At 33.6% G+C, this 19,570-nt stretch overlaps 1 protein-coding gene and 1 long non-coding RNA gene across 17 annotated transcripts in view; both read left to right on the top strand.

Annotated features, from left to right (window-relative positions):
• Positions 1 to 19,570, top strand: part of LOC138323287 (cell death-inducing p53-target protein 1 homolog) — a 42,928-nt gene that overhangs the window by 13,947 nt on the left and 9,411 nt on the right. The window contains exons 6-10 of one of the 16 annotated variants that reach the window (XM_069267764.1): positions 1,187 to 1,207; positions 1,536 to 1,556; positions 3,542 to 3,559; positions 4,153 to 4,170; positions 5,873 to 6,068. In XM_069267764.1, the coding sequence (XP_069123865.1) occupies positions 1,187 to 1,207; positions 1,536 to 1,556; positions 3,542 to 3,559; positions 4,153 to 4,170; positions 5,873 to 6,068 (274 nt within the window). The remainder of the gene's footprint in view (positions 1 to 1,186; positions 1,208 to 1,535; positions 1,557 to 3,541; positions 3,560 to 4,152; positions 4,171 to 5,872; positions 6,069 to 19,570) is intronic. The other 15 variants (XM_069267768.1, XM_069267767.1, XM_069267765.1 and 12 more) reach the window with 15 other exon arrangements.
• LOC138323288 (uncharacterized) lies at positions 6,081 to 13,122 on the top strand. The gene is made up of 3 exons (XR_011208535.1): positions 6,081 to 7,206; positions 10,201 to 12,711; positions 12,845 to 13,122. It is a non-coding gene; the product is annotated as an uncharacterized lncRNA (long non-coding RNA).

Genomic DNA, 19,570 nt, shown 5'->3' with positions numbered 1-19,570 from the left:
GTGATATTGAAAAGCACATATATATATAGATATATAGCATCACTTGAAGACACATTTTCTATTAAAATCTGATATGTGTGAATACTAGAAAGGAGAACAAGCATTTAAATGTTAAAACCTGTTATTGTGATTTGTAACTAAAGGTTGATTTTTTAAAGGTAGGTTTCGCCAAATGAAATATAAAGACTACAAAATTGAAATTTATCCTGAACATAAATATAATCTTCAGATCATTTTTGATGCATACAGCGAATAATATGGGTGGTCAGTTGCCTAGCTTGACCAGGAAAATACTCGTCTAAAAATAGAGCAAAGTCGAGCTTTACAGAGAACATGGCATATTTTTGTTCCAAAACAAGGCCGCATCAACAAACAGAAGCGTGCAACAAAATGTCAGATAGAAGTGACAGTCTTGCCACGGCCTGTTTAGTTAAAAAAACACCAAATCGAAGTACGATGGATTGGTTATACCCTACCTGACATATAGTCTATAAAACTTCAAGTTACTGACATACACTTGCTAGCTTAGTATACCAAACATACATGTAGTTAGTGTGCCGCTGTATGTGCACTGGCATACGTATGTGTTGAAATTTAACTCACCACGTGCAACACAACCCAACAGAATCCGGGCGAGTTCCGCTTGAGATGTGGCTTCTGGTTTTTTTCTCACACGCTTTCGTTGAGCCATTTTGTTTACTTTCAGTGCGTAACAATGTGCATGCTCGAAACTTTGACAACATAATTCATCGCAGCTTTATTTGCATACAAACCTGTCAGCCTGACGATCATAATAAATCAAGGATGTCCTTCAATTTTGTATTCAAGACACATTTGTTCAATCTCATGCGCATTAAGAAACTAAATTGAGGTATTTCTATTATGTTTTTTCACCTTTTCTTCCGTTTATTGGATTTTACAAAACAAATATTTATTTGGTTGGGCGAAACCTACCTTTAAACCATAGCACACAAAATTAAAGTAGTTATGTGAAAGATTGAAAATTTTCAAATCATCACAAACTCAAATGAAAGATAAAAGATAACTGCTTATTTGATTAACATACCATGATTTTAGTGAAACAAAATGCATTCAGACACTGGTGCCTTAATAAGTTAATTTAGACTAGAAATGAAAATTGAAATAGTAAATTTTACTGATCTTGTTCCTGTTTCACTATTTAAAGCCCCACCCTACGGTCAACCAGGTAAGGTCATGCTGCATGTTATCCCATTGGTCATGTGTTTGTGATTAGATAGCATTGACATTACCTAGAACATTAACATGCCCACAGTTGTTACCTTAAGCCTAATGTTAAAGATTGAAAATTTTCAGATCATCAGTAACAGACACAATTCAGTAACGGACACAATTGAAAGATAAAAGATAACTGCTTATATAATAAACAAACCATATACATGAATTTAGTGAAACAAAATGCATTCAGACACTCGGCGCCTTAAGTCAATTTAGACTGGAAATGAAAATCAAAATAGTAAATTTTACTGATCTTGTTCCTGTTTCACTATTTAAAGCCCCACCCTACGGTCAACCAGGTAAGGCCATATGCTGCATGTTATCCCATTGGTCATGTGTTTGTGATTAGAAAGAATTGACATTACCTAGAACATTAACATGCCCACAGTTGTTACCTTATACAAATGTCTAGGAGACTCTTCAACTCCATTTTGATTGGGTACCATATTGCCTCAAAGGCCCACTACCATTCTGAAATGATCAATAGTTGATTTTTAATATGAGAATGTAAACTGAGATTGATCATTTTTTAGAGTCCCAAAAGTTATTAGCTTATCATTAATACTACACCTATCAACCCTTTCTGAACAATTTAATTTAAAAACAAAATCAAATGTAAATTTTCATATCGCAGGTCGTAATTTCTGTTTCGGAAAGGTAGTGGGCCTTTACAAGAAAAACAAATTTTTCTATGAAATATATTCTTTGTTGGATTTGAAATATACTGCTAAATTTATCTTCATGACTTGGAGGTAATTTATATATAAGCTTTATGAGATTCTCTACGTGACGTTAGATAAGGCTATCATTATAAGTGATGAGATTGATTTATTATGTCAATCCTATCTCAATATTCACAATAAAATAAGATTTCATACATAATTTTTACAGAATTGATATAGTTTCATACATAATTTCCTACAGAATTGATATAGATACAGATAGCATATGTTTCCCATCCAATAAATCTACCCCTGTTCCCTGTAGTATGTACCTAGTAACACATGTGTTAATGTTGTCTTGTACATTGTTTATTACTATAATGATAATTCTGTATCCTCATTATACATAGACACTCACATCCTAAGGAGTACACGTCAGTTAGCTATATAGATTAATGAGACGATATGACAATAACAACAGAACTATTTCATAAAGTGGATTTTCTTGCACAGGAAAATATGTACTTCCTTATATAGTCAGGGAGTTTCCTTTCTTATCAAGTGTTAAAAACTATCAACAAGATGATTGAACATGCATTTTGTCACCACCTACATGTATATTATTATATTTTTTATAATTGTGTCCTTACTTAGGAACTAGCTAATTATGTTTGGTGTTGAGATTCAGGCTAGAGTTATACACCACACTAAATGGTTTCCATTCACAGTATATCATAGATTCACGTTTTCATTTTGTTCTTGCGTGCCCTCTTTGAACTAATTTTTTGACAATCTGAATCCTTTGTTTCCATATGTAAATTATATTTCTTGTTACACCCAACTTTGTTTTAATCCACTCTTTTACTATGACATTTGACATTCTGGTCGATATATGGCATTTTAAAGATTCCAGAAGTAGGCCAGTCAAGTGTATATGGTTGGACACTCTCCAAATCAGCCATCTGTAGTGCATTATATTAGTGGATCTTAATTTTCTAAACCATGTCTAACACCTATGCAAACTTCTAATTCCCACATGTGTGTGTGTGTTATACCCAAGTTTTTATATAGAGGTTCAAAAATTTGATTATGTTGAACATAAATCATTCTCTTAATTATCACAGAATCAGTATATGTGATCAGAAATAACATGTCACAAATTTATATTGTTAAAAGTAAACATCTATGTTTAGTAGTGAGAAAATCTTCTATTTAGGATTAGCATTTGAAATACTTCATCTGCTATCTGGATATAACTTAAAAAAAACCCAACAAACCGTTATGTATATGTACCAGGAATTGTTAATTTTGTGGTACAAGCATTAAGCAACACCTTTTTTACCCGGAAATCGGGAGTGCAGCTTATGCACTGGTTCTGTAGGTTCTTTTCAAACTATGTTTCAGAATAAAGACTAAGGATAGAATTGCTTTATGACAGAATATATCTGTGATAAGGATGTTGTAATTTTTCAACTTTCATACTTAAAGTATTGAAGGTATAATATATCATATAGCTCTGTTTCTAGGGCTTTTTATATACATTACTCTATGTCGATATCCCTGATCTAGTCACTGGGTTGGTTTATATGACAATCTTTTTGTGATATTTTTACTCCTTGAAGCACCCTATGGACAGCCAGGTAAGATGTAACTTACGCCCATACCCAGAAAGGGAGATGACTCTGAGTTGATATTGATACCCAGGTCTAGCCTGAAGCTCACCTTATTCATTGTCTGTCATCACCAAAAATTTTGTTGTTGTTTAGTCCATTGTTGTCACGTACAGTAGATTTAGATATTTCTGTTAGAATATTGAATTACTTCATTATATACTCACAAACAATGCCAATAAATTGAAATAATCTGTAAATATAGTTATTTAAACCTGTTTGCAGAAAAATTAACTAAAAAAAACTACATGGAAAACAAACATGCCCATTTAAATTTAAAGTACTTAAGTGTCTCATTTTGTTTTTATATATGTATTGCCATTTGTTGAACAGTACAAAAGAAACTTCCTTGTTAAGAGTAATTATATAAACCCCCATGTACCCCAAAAAACAAATTTCCTTCTTCAGACACTTATTCTAAGAAGCATGGCGGTTTTAGGTTGTTACATTTTAAATCACTGAATGGGTTGGATTGAGTTGCATGAGAAGGAGGGATGTAATGTGTATTGACTACTAATTTGTACTTAAAGTAATCAAGATTGTATTAACTTATTAATTGCCAGTCTATATAAACTATCCAGGTAAGATTCTAACCATGATATTATTTATGCCTGCATTGTCCTGTAGTCACAAGATTGTGAATGTCCTGTAAGCTAAGTGAAGTGAGAATACATGTACATGGTTATATATTGACAAGAAATCCAGCATGCATATTACCCATGTACTTTGTCACATTTTTATCGGTACATTATCATGTATCCAGAGCGTTTGGCCGAGGATCACTCCAGTCTGTCTCCCAAAGGATTATTCCTGGTATTTAGCTTGCATGTAGCCCTCCATATCATACACTGCATAGCTAAAGGTTGCCCATTACATTGCTAAACATGATCAAATATTGATATGCCACTCGGAAATATTCAGAAACGCTTCATTTTTCATGTGATGATATGTTATGCTGTGTATCAAAGATTGCTATCTGCGGTATAACCAGGTGCTGGTGGTGACCATGACATGTATAGATGACATCCCAAGTCTGTGTATATCATTATTGTTTACTAAACCTTTGGTTTGATTAGTTTAACGTCCTATTAACAGCCAGGGTCATTTAAGGACGTGCCAGGTTTGTTGGTGGAGGAAAGCCGGAGTACCCGGAGAAAAACCACCGACCAGTGGTCAGTACCTGGCAACTGCCCCACATGGGATTCGAACTCGCGACCCAGAGGTGGAGGGCATGTGGTAATATGTCGGTACATCTTAACCACTCGGCCACCGCGGACCCATGTTTACTAAACCCAGGATGGCACTAATATATAATAATCCAATTTCTTATATGGTATGATTCAAAAGGCAGAGCATGCGAGTGGAATTAAGGATTTGTCATAATTGTACAAACTATACTGTCGATAATAGCACATAGTGTATTGATCATTGTACAATAGCTAATTAACACATATTATATCTCGTTTACTTGATAACTCAGGTGAATTACTGTTCACAAGTCTTTGAGAACTGAGAAATTCACCAGTCTTTGAGAACTGAGAAATTCACCAGTCTGTGCTGTTGTAGATACTTTCAATGGAGCTCACCGATGCTTTCAGCCAACAATTCTTGTTTACTTTTATATTTGAAATATGATAGACACAGTATATATCCAGCAGGGACATTTTACTTATTAGATGTGCAATAGATATAGTCTTTAATGATGCATGACTGTTAAAGTCACTGTATAGTTTTTGCAGTGTGGTGTTTGTGATGTATATTTTATTGTCAGATTTATGGGTGTATCAGGTAGGCCCCATCATACGGAAAACTGGAATAGTTTTTTCCAGTTTATCAATTTTAACTATATGTTGATACATAAACAAAGACATGCACACAATGCTGCCTTGTTGATTGACACCTTTATCTAAAACACCAGCACAATAAAATTCCAAATAAATAAATTCATCACCATGATACTAAAAAATACGAAGTATTTTGTTTGGAGAAATTAAAGTCAGTTGAATAATTAATTAACAGCACGTTAACAAGCAATATATAGCTGTGCATAGTCTGAGTTGTCCGACAATCTTTACTATATATTGACATTATTATATTACCAGTTTTAAGATAAGAATCTTTGGGATTATATTGTGTACCATGTTACACTGCAAATTAGTACTTCACCCAGAGAAGAAATACAATTAAATCGTGGTGTGCGACTTATTTGCGGGAGGGGTCTTATTTGTGGAGAAATACTGCACTGGGATGTTTGTGGTTGGTATGTTGACCTATGTGTTGTAGGTCAGCCAGGTTACCCCCAGCAACAGGGGCAGACCACTGTAGTGGTAGCCCAGCCTGCGGTCACCGTTGTACAGCAGTTCCGGGAGTCGCCCGTCCACACCCGCTGTCCTCACTGTCAGGCTGAGGTTGTTACTGCTACTCAGTTTGAGACTGGAACATTCACTTGGATCATCTGCCTTGTCCTGTGTATCGTCGGGTAAGTCCTCCTGTTACATCGTCAGTTTCAAAGATATCGGTGTTGTTAATGCTGTATGATTGTCAAAATTCATTAATAATGAATGGATAAATTTCTTAGATCTTTATATGTGATACATTCTGAGACAATACTGTTGAGTCATTTCTTTTTACTCGTCATTCTATCAAGAAATCCCATCCCTGAGGAATAAAAAAACCTTGTCTGAATTAAAAGTGAACCCATGCCATGCCATAGTCATGTGACCAATGTGATAATGTTACATGAACACACAATTGCCCTTTTTATATCTACAACAATCCTATCCTTATCCTACTTTTGCATATTACAGTTGTATGCCCTTGCAGGGAGACATTGATAGTTACTAATGTTTTTGTGAGCATCACATTTTTTGGAAAAAGACATAATTTTTGCTCACAAAATGATGATATCACAACCTACATCTACCTGCAGGGACAGATAAATCTGTAATAAGCAAAGATGGAATACTGAGCCCCTCCATCTACTGCCACAATGTGGAGAAAATCTGTCCCCCAACTTTAACAAAAAAAACTTACATGTATATCTAATGACCTATTAATGTTAGCTCAAATTATCAAATACATGGATGATTTCATTGAAATTGTAGTAAACACATAATTAGTAATTAAATACTTGTAGTCAGAGTTAAGTTGTGTGCAGATGTACAGGAGAAAATTAAAAAACTGTATTACATAGAAAGTGCCCTTTCACCCTGCATGAACCTGAGGTTGTGGCAATGATACAAGCAATTAACAAATATGGTGAACAGAAATGGTGAAAATGTTGGAGAACGGGTCATACAGCTTACTTTACTATTATTTAGCATGTTCCAGTATAGCACCAGTAGTTTTGGTTGCACTCCGTCGACCAATATCAATTTTAAAAGTTCTTATTGAATAAGTTTGCATGTTGCTTGCTTTTATTTAAAGATTATTGATATGTTCTATTTTATGGACTATACTTCTAAAAATTATTCTTTTCATTTGACTTTTCGTCATTGTATCGTGTCGTGTCTGCTGACAAACATCGAGAACCGGTGCCTCATTAATGTATGCTTTCGAGTTTGCGTGTCTAAGATTTTTTATGCACTGCCAAAGTGAGCGGAGACTGGTCTTTGATGGTAAGCAAGAAGTAAATGTTGCTTCATTTCATACTAAAGCAAATGAAAATGAAAACTGCCATGTTTTAAAAGATTTGCATTGGTGGCAGATCTAGATGATTAACAAATTATTTTGACTCATTCACTCTGAAATTTGATAATTGACTGGTCTTTGATGTAGAAGAGCCTATAGATGTGTATAGGATGAATGAGTTAAGAACATGTCTTTCAAGATGATATTTCTGTTATTTAGTCAAACATATCTGATGCTGTGTACATTGTGTATAACCTTTTTATATAGACACATAATGTGTGTATCAGCTACTTGTATGTATTATACTGTTCAATTGCATTTAAGTTGTTAAAATGATCATTGAGACTACTTTAGAAACATCAAGTGACCACTTCAGAGTCAGCAGCTGAAACGGATATACAACCATAACAGTTTTTACTGGTAGTGTTATTTTATAGGGTAATAGAAATCTATGGACAAGGATGACATGATTATCTCCCTTTAATTTGGGTTCGAATTCAAATTCAATTCAATGTTTCCAAAGTTTACTGTACACAAACCATTGATGATAGATAGGGTATAATTAATACTAGGTATATTTTAGGTTACTTGCAATTTGGCATACACATTTGATAGATAATTTCAAAAGTAAATTTGTTTGTGCAAAGGAGGTCCTAAATCTGAAAATCTAGTCCTTAATATTATATATTTTGAAGATGCTATATTCTCCCCTTATGTCTTAAATAGATCTTTTAGAAATTCTGCTCATAGCATTCTTTACAATTGGCTTTTGATTTCTGCATTTATGCAATATTGTATAAATGTTGTAATAGGTTATATGAGTTGTTTTGGATATAGTCAGCCATTTTATGATAGAAAACACAAGATTTTGAGAATTTCAAGGGGCCAATCAGGCCTACATACATTCATGATTTTGAGAATTTCAAGGGGCCAATCAGGCCTACATACATTCATGATTTTGAGAATTTCAAGGGGCCAATCAGGCCTACATACATTCACGATTTTGAGAATTTCAAGGGGCCAATCAGGCCTACATGCTTTTACATGGAAAATGAATTCTTTTTATGCCTGAAAAGGAGTCTTTATTAGTTACAGTGATCTTTAGAACAGTTCCTACATAGGTTTAACATAGATATAATTTATTTTTATTCTAGTATATAGTTATATGTAATTGAGAATAGATATGTTACTTAGCGTAGAGCTAGTAGAGTATAGGGTTGCTGTATGTTAGGGCATGATTATGCTGTAATGGAGCATGATTCATATTCGAACCTACTCATTTGATTCCTTGTATAACCGCCATTAACCTTTTAATAAATGATGGTTTAGAACTTTGCTTGAAAAGTACATCATAGTTTTGTCACCTATCTGTTATATCTAATACCAAACATTGATTCAAGGTCGAAATTGATTATTAATGATGGTTTATAAAACTTTGTTTCAAAAGTACATCATAGTTTTGTCAAGTAATGTCAAGTATCATTTTCGTATGTTTAAGCCACAACGTTTTATCTGGAAATCGACAGGGGCGGCATATATCTCAAAAACATTGTATTGTTTTAAGATCAAGATTGTTATTTCATTATAAACAGAATATGAATATGAAATATTTAGCTTTAGATTAGAAAAAGCAATGATGAATCAAACCTATTATGGCAATAATTGTATAAAATGATGATTAAATATGTGAAGACATACAGTACAAAATGGATTATTGGTAAAACCTTAGCATTATACTCCTGTTTAAACAAATGTAAAGCATTTAAGTATTTGGTGGTACAGTAATTAAAATTGAAAAAAAAAGGGAAAATGTTGCATGAAATCAAACATGTTGCTGAATGACCCAATTTGAAGTTCTTTCAGCCCTAGATTAGATATTTGTATAATTTCACTTTGCCTACCAGTATGTAACTGTGTACCTATTCATGAAAACTTGCTTGGTATAAAGTCAAATATGGTACATGACTAAGCTGAGGCTCATTCAAATTTGCCAGAACAAAATGTATTCTAGTTTATTTAGTAACACATTTTGGATGCTTGTATCACCACATTAGGTATCTAAGTTCTGAATTTCTTATCTAATTTAATTAGAGTTATCAAATGAAAACAATCTTTTGAGTCAATATTTTAATTTAAAAAAATACATCAGGTCCTGTCTGGATCAATGCCTTCGGTTAAAACAGGGATCCCAGTTATTCTACTAATTCAATATTTAATGATTTTATTTTTTAAGAATTAAAATGTTGTAGAAATTCACTGTATGGAGAATGTATTGTTGGAATGTAAATTTCATTTTACCATATAACTGACACATGAATCTTTATACAATATCAATAAAACTGAAATATTAAAGCATGTCGTTTTACTCAACAATGGGTTTGACAGGAGAAGCTAAGCATGTAATTGTAATTAACAATGGGCCACAAAGAATGTTGCATTGGTATTGTTGTGATGGTCACATGTATAATGCTTCATGTATTGGTGGTGTGATCAGAAACTGATTCAACAAGCTGATGTAGATAAATGATAAGATTACAAAATGTATTCAACTAAAAACATAAATAAATAAACAACAGTAAAAAAAAGTAACAAAATGTTATTCATGAAAATATGCAGATTTCTTTTGTAATATATGAAATGTTTTTGGGCAAAATAAAAATTCATGAAAATTTCTGAAATGAAACGAACACATGGTAAAGGAGGTATATGGTACTACATAACCCTTGGGACCAATATGTTGACAAAATTTACAGGAAAATCTTAATTGAGAAAAAAAATTGCTGCAGGTACATGTTTTTGCAATGTTGCATCTTTTATTTCGGCTATACAAGGTATATCAAAATACTTGCTTGTGAAAAAAGATTCTTTGAAATGGTGTGATAAGGGAACATGTAACTTGATGTACTTTCCAAACGTTTCGTCAGTTACAACAAAATAATCAGCATCCCTTCTAACAATATCACTACTGTTTCCTGTTCCAGATGCATCCCTTGCTGTGTTATCCCGTTTTTTGTCGCTGGATGTAAAGATGTCCTCCATACCTGCCCGAGCTGCCACCAGACTGTCAGTCGGTACAGTCGTATGTAGGACCACTGTACGTTGGCTGTTCAGTACTTAAAGGACATTTGTTGGCTGTAATGGCCAAAAACAGAAGTGAATAAACTAGTCTATCGATTGGATGAGAACACTACTGTATAGTTGTTCAATTTTGTGTATGCAAATATTTGCAATTTATTGTTTGGAACTTTTTTGCGGGGTTTATTTTTGCGAATCACTTGGTGATATATGTGAAAACATAATTTTTGAAAAATTTTGTGAGACATTAAATTTTGTAAAGAGTGAATCTGCAAAATTAGCGAAATTAAAACTCTTGTGAATATCAACAACTATACAGTAATAATGTAGAGTGGTTTTATATTGAGGTTATGACGGATGGTTCAATATCTATAAACTATACAGTAATAATGTAGAGTGGTTTTATGTTGAGGTTATGACAGATGGTTCCATTTCTATAAACTATACAGTAATAATGTAGAGTGGTTTTATATTGAGGTTATGACGGATGGTTCAATATCTATAAACTATACAGTAATAATGTAGAGTGGTTTTATGTTGAGGCTATGACGGATGGTTCAATATCTATAAACTATACAGTAATAATGTAGAGTGGTTTTATATTGAGGTTATGACGGATGGTTCAATATCTATAAACTATACAGTAATAATGTAGAGTGGTTTTATATTGAGGTTATGACGGATGGTTCCATTTCTATAAATTATACAGTAATAATGTAGAGTGGTTTTATGTTGAGGCTATGACGGATGGTTCAATATCTATAAACTATACAGTAATAATGTAGAGTGGTTTTATGTTGAGGTTATGACGGATGGTTCAATATCTATAAACTATACAGTAATAATGTAGAGTGGTTTTATATTGAGGTTATGACGGATGGTTCAATATCTATAAACTATACAGTAATAATGTAGAGTGGTTTTATGTTGAGGTTATGACGGATGGTTCAATATCTATAAACTATACAGTAATAATGTAGAGTGGTTTCATATTGAGGTTATGACGGATGGTTCAATATCTATAAACTATACAGTAATAATGTAGAGTGGTTTTATGTTGAGGTTATGACGGATGGTTCAATATCTATAAACTATACAGTAATAATGTAGAGTGGTTTTATGTTGAGGCTATGACGGATGGTTCCATTTCTATAAACTATACAGTAATAATGTAGAGTGGTTTTATACACAGGGGGCCAACTCAATGAAAATTAATGTTGTCATTCATTTTTGTATTTGGTGGATGGACTGATGAGTATATATGACAGTCATGTGATTTTTTTTTCCAAAAATACCAGATTTGAAAAATTATTAAAAAATCGGGATATTTACTATAAAACAGAGAAAGGGACGACAGTCGCCATATTGGATTTTTTACCCCCACCTCGATTAAAGTTGATTTTTTCACAATAGTATACCTTTTTTCCTAGAGTCATAGTCACGCATCAGTCCTCCAATAATCCTTAATCACACACATACCATGCAAAAGCATATAAACGATGTCTATATAGTCAAACGCAATATTTTAATCCAAAATTACAGGCGCTTTCTGACTTGTAACATCGAAAGCAACTTCCTTGTAAAGAGCGACTAGAGTGACTTCCCCTGGAGTGTAATTCAATGGGTTTAATCAGAGATATTCCGATACGTTTGTTTTCGCGGAAAATTTGAATATTAAAACGTATCGGAATACCTCTGACTATACCCATTGAATGACATTGCAGGGGAAGTCACTCTAATCGCTCTTCACTAGAATGTTGCTTTCGATGTCACAAGTCAGAAAGCGCCGGTAATTTTGGATTAAAATATTGCGTTTGACTATATAGTCATCGTTTATATGCTTTTGCATGGTATGTGTGTAATTATGGATTATCGGAGGACTGATGCGTGACTATGACTCTAGGAAAAAAGGTATACTATTGTGAAAAAATTAACTTTAATCGAGGTGGGGGTAAAAAATCCAATATGGCGACTGTCGTCCCTTTCTCTGTTTTATAGTAAATATCCCGATTTTTTAACAATTTTTCAAATCTGGTATTTTTGGAAAAAAATCACATGACTGTCATATATACTCATCAGCCCATCCACCAAATACAAAAAAAAATGTATGACAATATCCATTTTCATTGAGTTGGCCCCCTGTGGTTTTATATTGAGGTTATGACGGATGGTTCAATATCTATAAACTATACAGTAATAATGTAGAGTGGTTTTATGTTGAGGCTATGACGGATAGTTCAATATCTATAAACTATACAGTTATAATGTAGAATGGTTTTATATTGAGGTTATGACGGATGGTTGAATATCTATAAACTATACAGTAATAATGTAGAGTGGTTTTATATTGAGGTTATGACGGATGGTTCAATATCTATAAACTATACAGTAATAATGTAGAGTGGTTTTATGTTGAGGTTATGACCCGACGTAAGTAATAATGTAGAGTCATTTTAGGAGAACAGGTGGTTTTATGTTGAGGTTATGATGGAGGGATGGTTCAATATCTATAAACTATACAGTAATAATGTAGAGTGGTTTTATGTTGAGGCTATGACGGATGGTTCAATATCTATATATAAACTATACAGTAATAATGTAGAGTGGTTTTATGTTGAGGCTATGACGGATGGTTCCATTTCTATACACTATACAGTAATAATGTAGAGTGGTTTTATGTTGAGGTTATGATGGACGGTTCCATTTCTCCATCTACTTGTGTTATGTCTGTAACATAAAGACCTGGGTCTTCGAATCTTGCCTGTTCATTGATTAAAGCCAATTTTGTTTTTCTTTTAGTTTTAATGGAACCACTGATTTATCTGTAATATTAATCAGAAATTAAGTTCATCGCATTTTGAAAAATACTGAGTCCAGAACAAATGTCACTTAATCCAGAACAAATTCTACGTCATTCTTTAAAATATTGACAAGTCATATTTTCAAATTTTAATGATAAAATAATGAAATATGGAAAATGTTCATGTTAAATGTTGTCGTAATATTTACCATCGATATTTCTATTTTGGTGAATTTCATGCCTTATATAAGATCTGTTGTCATACTGTTTAAATGTAATCGGAGCATTTTGAAAAAATCTGATCTGCAAGTTGTGATGTAACATTAGTTAGTGTAATTTTCTGAAAGTGAAATGTTGCATGCTATGGGGTCTTTGATCTGCAATCCACTGTCTTAAGCTTTATACATGTTATCTTACGTGATTGTGACCTAATGTGGACTACAAGATGTACTGTAATAAAGATAGAAGGTATCAGGAGAAAGTTTTCAGAGCACATTTATCAAGATGAGTAGCTTTATGTTCCCAGTTGGGAATTCGGAGGATGTGACATCCTCTTGCTCAATGTATTAGAATCTCGTTTTTTAACAAAATAATATTGATTGTGGTTAAGATGACTCACACACTGCCACTAAGTCTTCTTCTCAAGGTATTGATCCCGATACCCAAATAAGACGGAGAAAAAAAATTATGCCAGGTTTAGGGCGGAATTATTCTCCTTGTATATTGAATGCCCATCCATAATTCTATTTTCTGATCATCATTTTGTGTGTCCATCCCTAATTCTATTAGTTCTATACAATATAATTATATACATGACCATGTGTAAGATATTTATACACATAACCATGTGTAAGATATTTATATACTGACCATAAGTAAGAAATTTATATACATGACCATGTGTAAAATACTATTGCTGAAATGTTTTTAGCTCGCCTATTCGAAGAATAGGGGGAGCTAATGTTGTCACCCCGGCGTCGGCGTCAGCGTTGGGGTCCCATTTCACGTTAAGTTTTTGAGCAAGTTTTTGTTTCGTCAATTGTTTAAGCATAAGTCATCATAAATGTTTATGATTTTATTTTCCTTATGTGTATGGATGCTGAACTGATAATACAACCAATTTGGAGCCCTTTAGGTTTTTTTTGAGTCTGTTAATTTGTCATATTTCCATGTTAAAGTTTTTGAGCAAGTTTCTATTTTGTCTATTGTTTAAGCTTGAGTCATCATAAATGTTTATGATTTTATTTTCCTAATGTGTATGGATGCTGAACGTGATAATACAACCAATTTGGGTCCCTTTAGGGGTTTTTTGAGTCTGTTAATTTGTCATATTTCCATGTTTAAATAGTAAATACTTGAACATCAACTTCTTCTGAATAGGCGAGCTTTGCTGTTCTCCAACAGCCCTTGTTTTATTTGTCCTATATAAAGTGTTACTACCTAACACACCAGTAACTGTCCAGTTCAGTGACCAGTCTACATTCTCCTAATACTCTCTCACCTTAGTAAGTTACTTGGTATAATATTTATGATATGGTATATTGGTTCATCTACATCATGCAAAGTTGCTTCCTGTTGATATAGTTAAAACACTGTATTGTCATTAAATTATGACATAACCTTGTAAACAAACAATAACGCTTTTAAAATTTGTTCAAAAAAAACTTTGGAGGATAAAAATATATATCAAAATAGGTGTCAAAATTTTCCTGGTGTATTTTTACAAACCCTGGCTGATAAGAACAAGGCTTATTTATAGCATACCCGTGTGTGAATGTTTTTCTACCAAACTTCAAAAAAAAAAAAAATGTATAGTTTGGAAGTGTTTCCAGCACACCATTAACACAGGTCTGTCAAAGTACAATGATATTGTGCATGGTAATGCTGTACAAGTTGATGATGTCACTCATTCATTAAGTGAGAACTATTGTTAATATATCAAAAGCTGAATTTGGGCCACTCTGGGTGACTAAGATGTCCTCGCATTAACACAAGCCTTCCACCTCAGGGTCACAGTTTTGAATCCCATGGTTGACTTATCTCAACCCTCTAAACCTGGCATGTCCTTAAGTAGTAAACCAAACTAATAAATTGTTTTAAATACTGTTATTACAGAAATCTACTGGCCCATCAAATCTATGACTTTTTGTAAGGTGTTAAAACACTATCCTCCTGACAGATGAGTGTTGTAGTAGCCAAGTTATAAATATCCTGATATTCATAGATGTATTAAAGAGATTGATTAGTTTGTTATCATTACCATTAGTCTTATTTTACTTCATGTAAAGAACATGGATTTAAATGGTATTTGGAATGTTTGATAATATGTGTGAAAAAATACTATAATTATACCTATTTTACTGCTATCAAGTGACCTATTCTAATCGCCTTTTGTAGGTCGTTATGGATCATATGTGTGTAAATAATTCATATTTTAGAATTCTTCTAAACAACTAAACTAGATTCAATGAATTTTGCACAGATCTAATACATAAAACTAATCAAAATTCTGAACTACATTATACATGGCCCCCAACCCCCAGAGGGCTGTGGGAGGGTCCAAAGGGATATTTGAAAAAATTTACAAAAATCTTCTCAGTTCATTGGTGTGGTAAAATTAAATACTTTTTATAGATAAAAGTATCTTAAGACCTGTTCAACTTAGTCCTTGAAACTTTCTTTATATATCAGGCTAGGGCCCGAGTTGTGCCTTCTGTTGGGGACCTCTCTTTTTCGATAATTTCACTGTTACTATAGAAACATATTCAAATCTGATCTAGCACAACTTGCCAATCTCTTTCTGGATAGGCAACCATGAATTGTATAGAAGTTCTACATCAAAATATATACTACTGGGGGTTGTGGGAATATTGGCAAGCTTTAAATCACCATGTTAACCACTGAGGTTAGATCTTTTTGTCACACGTGGGCCATTGTTTGGCTCTATATATTAAGCTATATGATCACATAAGTCATAAGCCTTATGATTGCAAGAGGCCAATATACTGTTTACACATCTTTGTGTCATTCTGTACTAGAACTTGGGTGACTTTTAAGGCCCCCAGGCCTCCTGTTATTGATATTTTATTTTTCTAGCAGGGTAGAAACATTATATTATAAGCAAATTCTGTTTCATCCAAATGGCTTCTCATTGTTGTATTGGTATTTTCATTATTAAAATTTATATGATACTTTTGTACCAGTTAATCTCATAAAAGAAAGAGTTATAATATGTTTGAAGATGGACATATTTTTATAGTTACACTTGTAATATTAGCATAGCATTATACAGTGGCTTGTTGATAATCTGGACACTTGCGTCCTCAGTCCAAACTGTCTGCATTGTAAATTTTCCGGACTTACAAATTCAGTCTATGTAGTCAATAAGAAAATCTGTTCTCTGGTATTTCTGTCTGGATTTAGAGTTTTCCGGACACTCGGTGTTTGGATTGAGAGTTTTCCCGACACTCAGTGTCTTGATTACCACGGGACCACTGTGTGTAGATATATTACTAAGGCAGAAACATGTTTTTTTTTATGTCTGTTTAGGGTTACATTGGCAAAAAAATTAGGGTCGGTAGGTCGAGAGGATTTTTTTTAGTCTTTCACTCTAAAATAATAGCAGGAAACTGAGTGTGAAATCGAAATCCTGACTTTTAATTATTATTTTTTCGTAGAAAAGTGGAGAAAAAAAATTATGGTTGGGGATAAAAAATTAGGGTCGGTCAGGTAACCCTAAACAGACATATTTTTTCTGGCCTATTGTACCCATATCTATACGATTGCTGTCTGTAGGTCGGTGTAGTTTTCACATGTACTTAATTCATCTATATATGGGATTATTTATTTACATATTTCTTTTTTAGGTAAATAGATCCTATTAAAACAAATCTTTTATCAACTGCTTGTTATTGTGTTTTATTCCTGTTAAATTATATCAAAATGATTTGAGATGACTTTTATATTTTTATTTACTGGTATGTCATACATTTACAAATTGCATTAGATGTCCCATTGTACTCCAAACCTATCTACCCAAATTTGAAATATCAGTTTTTTCATTTGGTAAATAAAGGATCAGTGGCTATGTGATATGAAATTTATCAAACAAGTTAAGATTAATTATTTAATGAGTTTGATACATTTCATATCACAAAATCACAATTGTAACATTCTCTTCATCACATAACTTTTATTAGGTCACCTGAGACGAAGTCTCAAGTGACCTATTCTAATCGCCTTTTGTCCGTCGTCGTGCGTCGTCCGTCGTATGTCCGTAAACAATTTACATTTTCGTCTTCTTCTCCAAAACTGCTGAAGCAATTTCAATGAAATTTTGCACAAACCTTCTAAGGCATAAGGCCAATCAAAATTGTGAATTATATGGTCCCCACCCCCCAGGGGGCTGTGGGAGGGGCCAAAAGGTGTAAAATTGAGTAAAATTTCAAAAATCAAAATCTTCTTCTCTACTCACAGATGTGGTAGAATCAAATACTCTTCATAGATAGAAAGGTATTAAGGTCCTTTACAAAAATTGTGAATTATATGACCCTGGGGTCTCTAGTTTCCCCCTGGGGAGGGGGTTAAGTTTACTATAGTTTATATTGGGAAAACACATTTTTGCGCATTATTTGGTCATTTGTAATAGGAAATGAGTCAAATGTTGTCAGAATTATCAGTATGAGATGGCCATTTAATCCTATTAACAAATTTTCTATGACTGACCCCCAGGGGCCTTAGGAGCGGGGTCAAAAGGGGTCAAATAGGCTAAAACTTCAAAAATCTTCTTCTGAAATTCTGGAAATGGTAGAATCAAATACTTTTCATAAATAGAAAGGTCTTAAGGTCCTTTACAAAAATTGTGAATTAAATGACCCTGGGGTCTCACGTTTCCCCCTGGGGAGGGGGTCAAGTTTACTATAGTTTATATAGGGAAAACACATTTATGATTATGAGCATGTTTTGCTCAATTTTCATTGGAAACGAGTCAAACTTGGTTAGAATTATTAGCCTGAGATAGCATTTTAATATCATATCCATATTGGTCCAGGTCGACCCCCTGGGGGCAGAGGGGCGGGGCCAAAAAAGGTCAAATAGGCTAAAACTTCAAAAATATTCTTTTAAAATTCTGGAAATGGTATAATCAAATACACTTTATAGATGAAAAGGTCTTAAAGTTTGTTTATAAAAATTGTAAATTATATGACCCTGGGGTGTCCTGTTTCCCCTTGGGTAGGGGGTCAAGTTTACTATTGTTTATATAGGAAAAACACATTAATGAGCATTTTTTGCTCAATTTTCATAGGAAATGAGTCAAACTTGGTTAGAATTATTAGCCTGAGATAGCATTTTAATATCATATCCACATTGGTCCTGGCCGACCCCCTGGGGGCAGAGGGGCGTGGCAAAAAAAGGGTCAAATAGGCTAAAACTTAAAAAATCTTCTAAAATTCTGGATATAGTAGAATAAAATGATTATAGATGGAAAGGTCTTAAGGTGTTTTATAAAAATTGTGAATTATATGACCTGGGGGTCTTACGTTACCCCCTGGGGAGGGGTCAAGTTTACTTTAGTTTATATAGGAAAAACATATTTGTGAACATTATTTGCCCAATTTTCGTAGGAAATTAGTCAAACTTGATTAGAATTATAAGCCTAAGATATAGCATTTTAACATCCATATCCGTCATCGATGACCCCCTGGGGGACCACAGGGGCAGGACCAAAAAGGGTCAAAATGATTAAAATTTCAAAAAATACCTCTAAGTTCACAGGTTTGATGGAAGCAAATACTCTTCATAGTCTTAAAAGTCAAATTTATAAATCACTGACCAACTTCAAGGCCCAGCATATAGTGTTTATATGTCTTTAATTTGTTTCATTACTTGTTTCATTATATATTCTAACTCAGGTGACCGTTAAGGCCCATGGGCCTCTTGTTATTAGAAATTTATGGGTAACAGTATATTCTTCTTGATGTGGGTAACACTATATCCCATTGATGTGGGTATCACTATATCCCATTGATGTGGGTAACACTATATCCCCCTTGATGTGGGTATCACTATATCTCCCTTGATGTGGGTATCACTATATCCCATTGATGTGGGTGACACTATATCCCCTTGATATGGGTAACACTATATCCCCCTTGATATGGGTAACAGTATATTTTTCTTGATGTGGGTATCACTATATCTCCCTTGATGTGGGTATCACTATATCCCCCTTGATGTGGGTAACACTATATCCCCCTTGATGTGGATAACACTTTAAACCCCCATGATATGGGTAACACTATAAATCCCAATAATATATGTAACACTATGTCCCCCTTAATATGGGTAACACTTATATCTATATCCCTTGATGTAGATATTACTATAACCCCTTGATGTGGGTATACATATATCCCATTGATGTGGGTGACACTATATCCCTTGATTTGGGTAATATCCCCCTTGACACTATATCC

This window comes from Argopecten irradians, chromosome 5 (genome assembly GCF_041381155.1).
Source record: "Argopecten irradians isolate NY chromosome 5, Ai_NY, whole genome shotgun sequence".
Lineage (NCBI taxonomy): Eukaryota > Metazoa > Mollusca > Bivalvia > Pectinida > Pectinidae > Argopecten > Argopecten irradians.
This window is presented reverse-complemented; position numbering and strand designations above follow the sequence as displayed.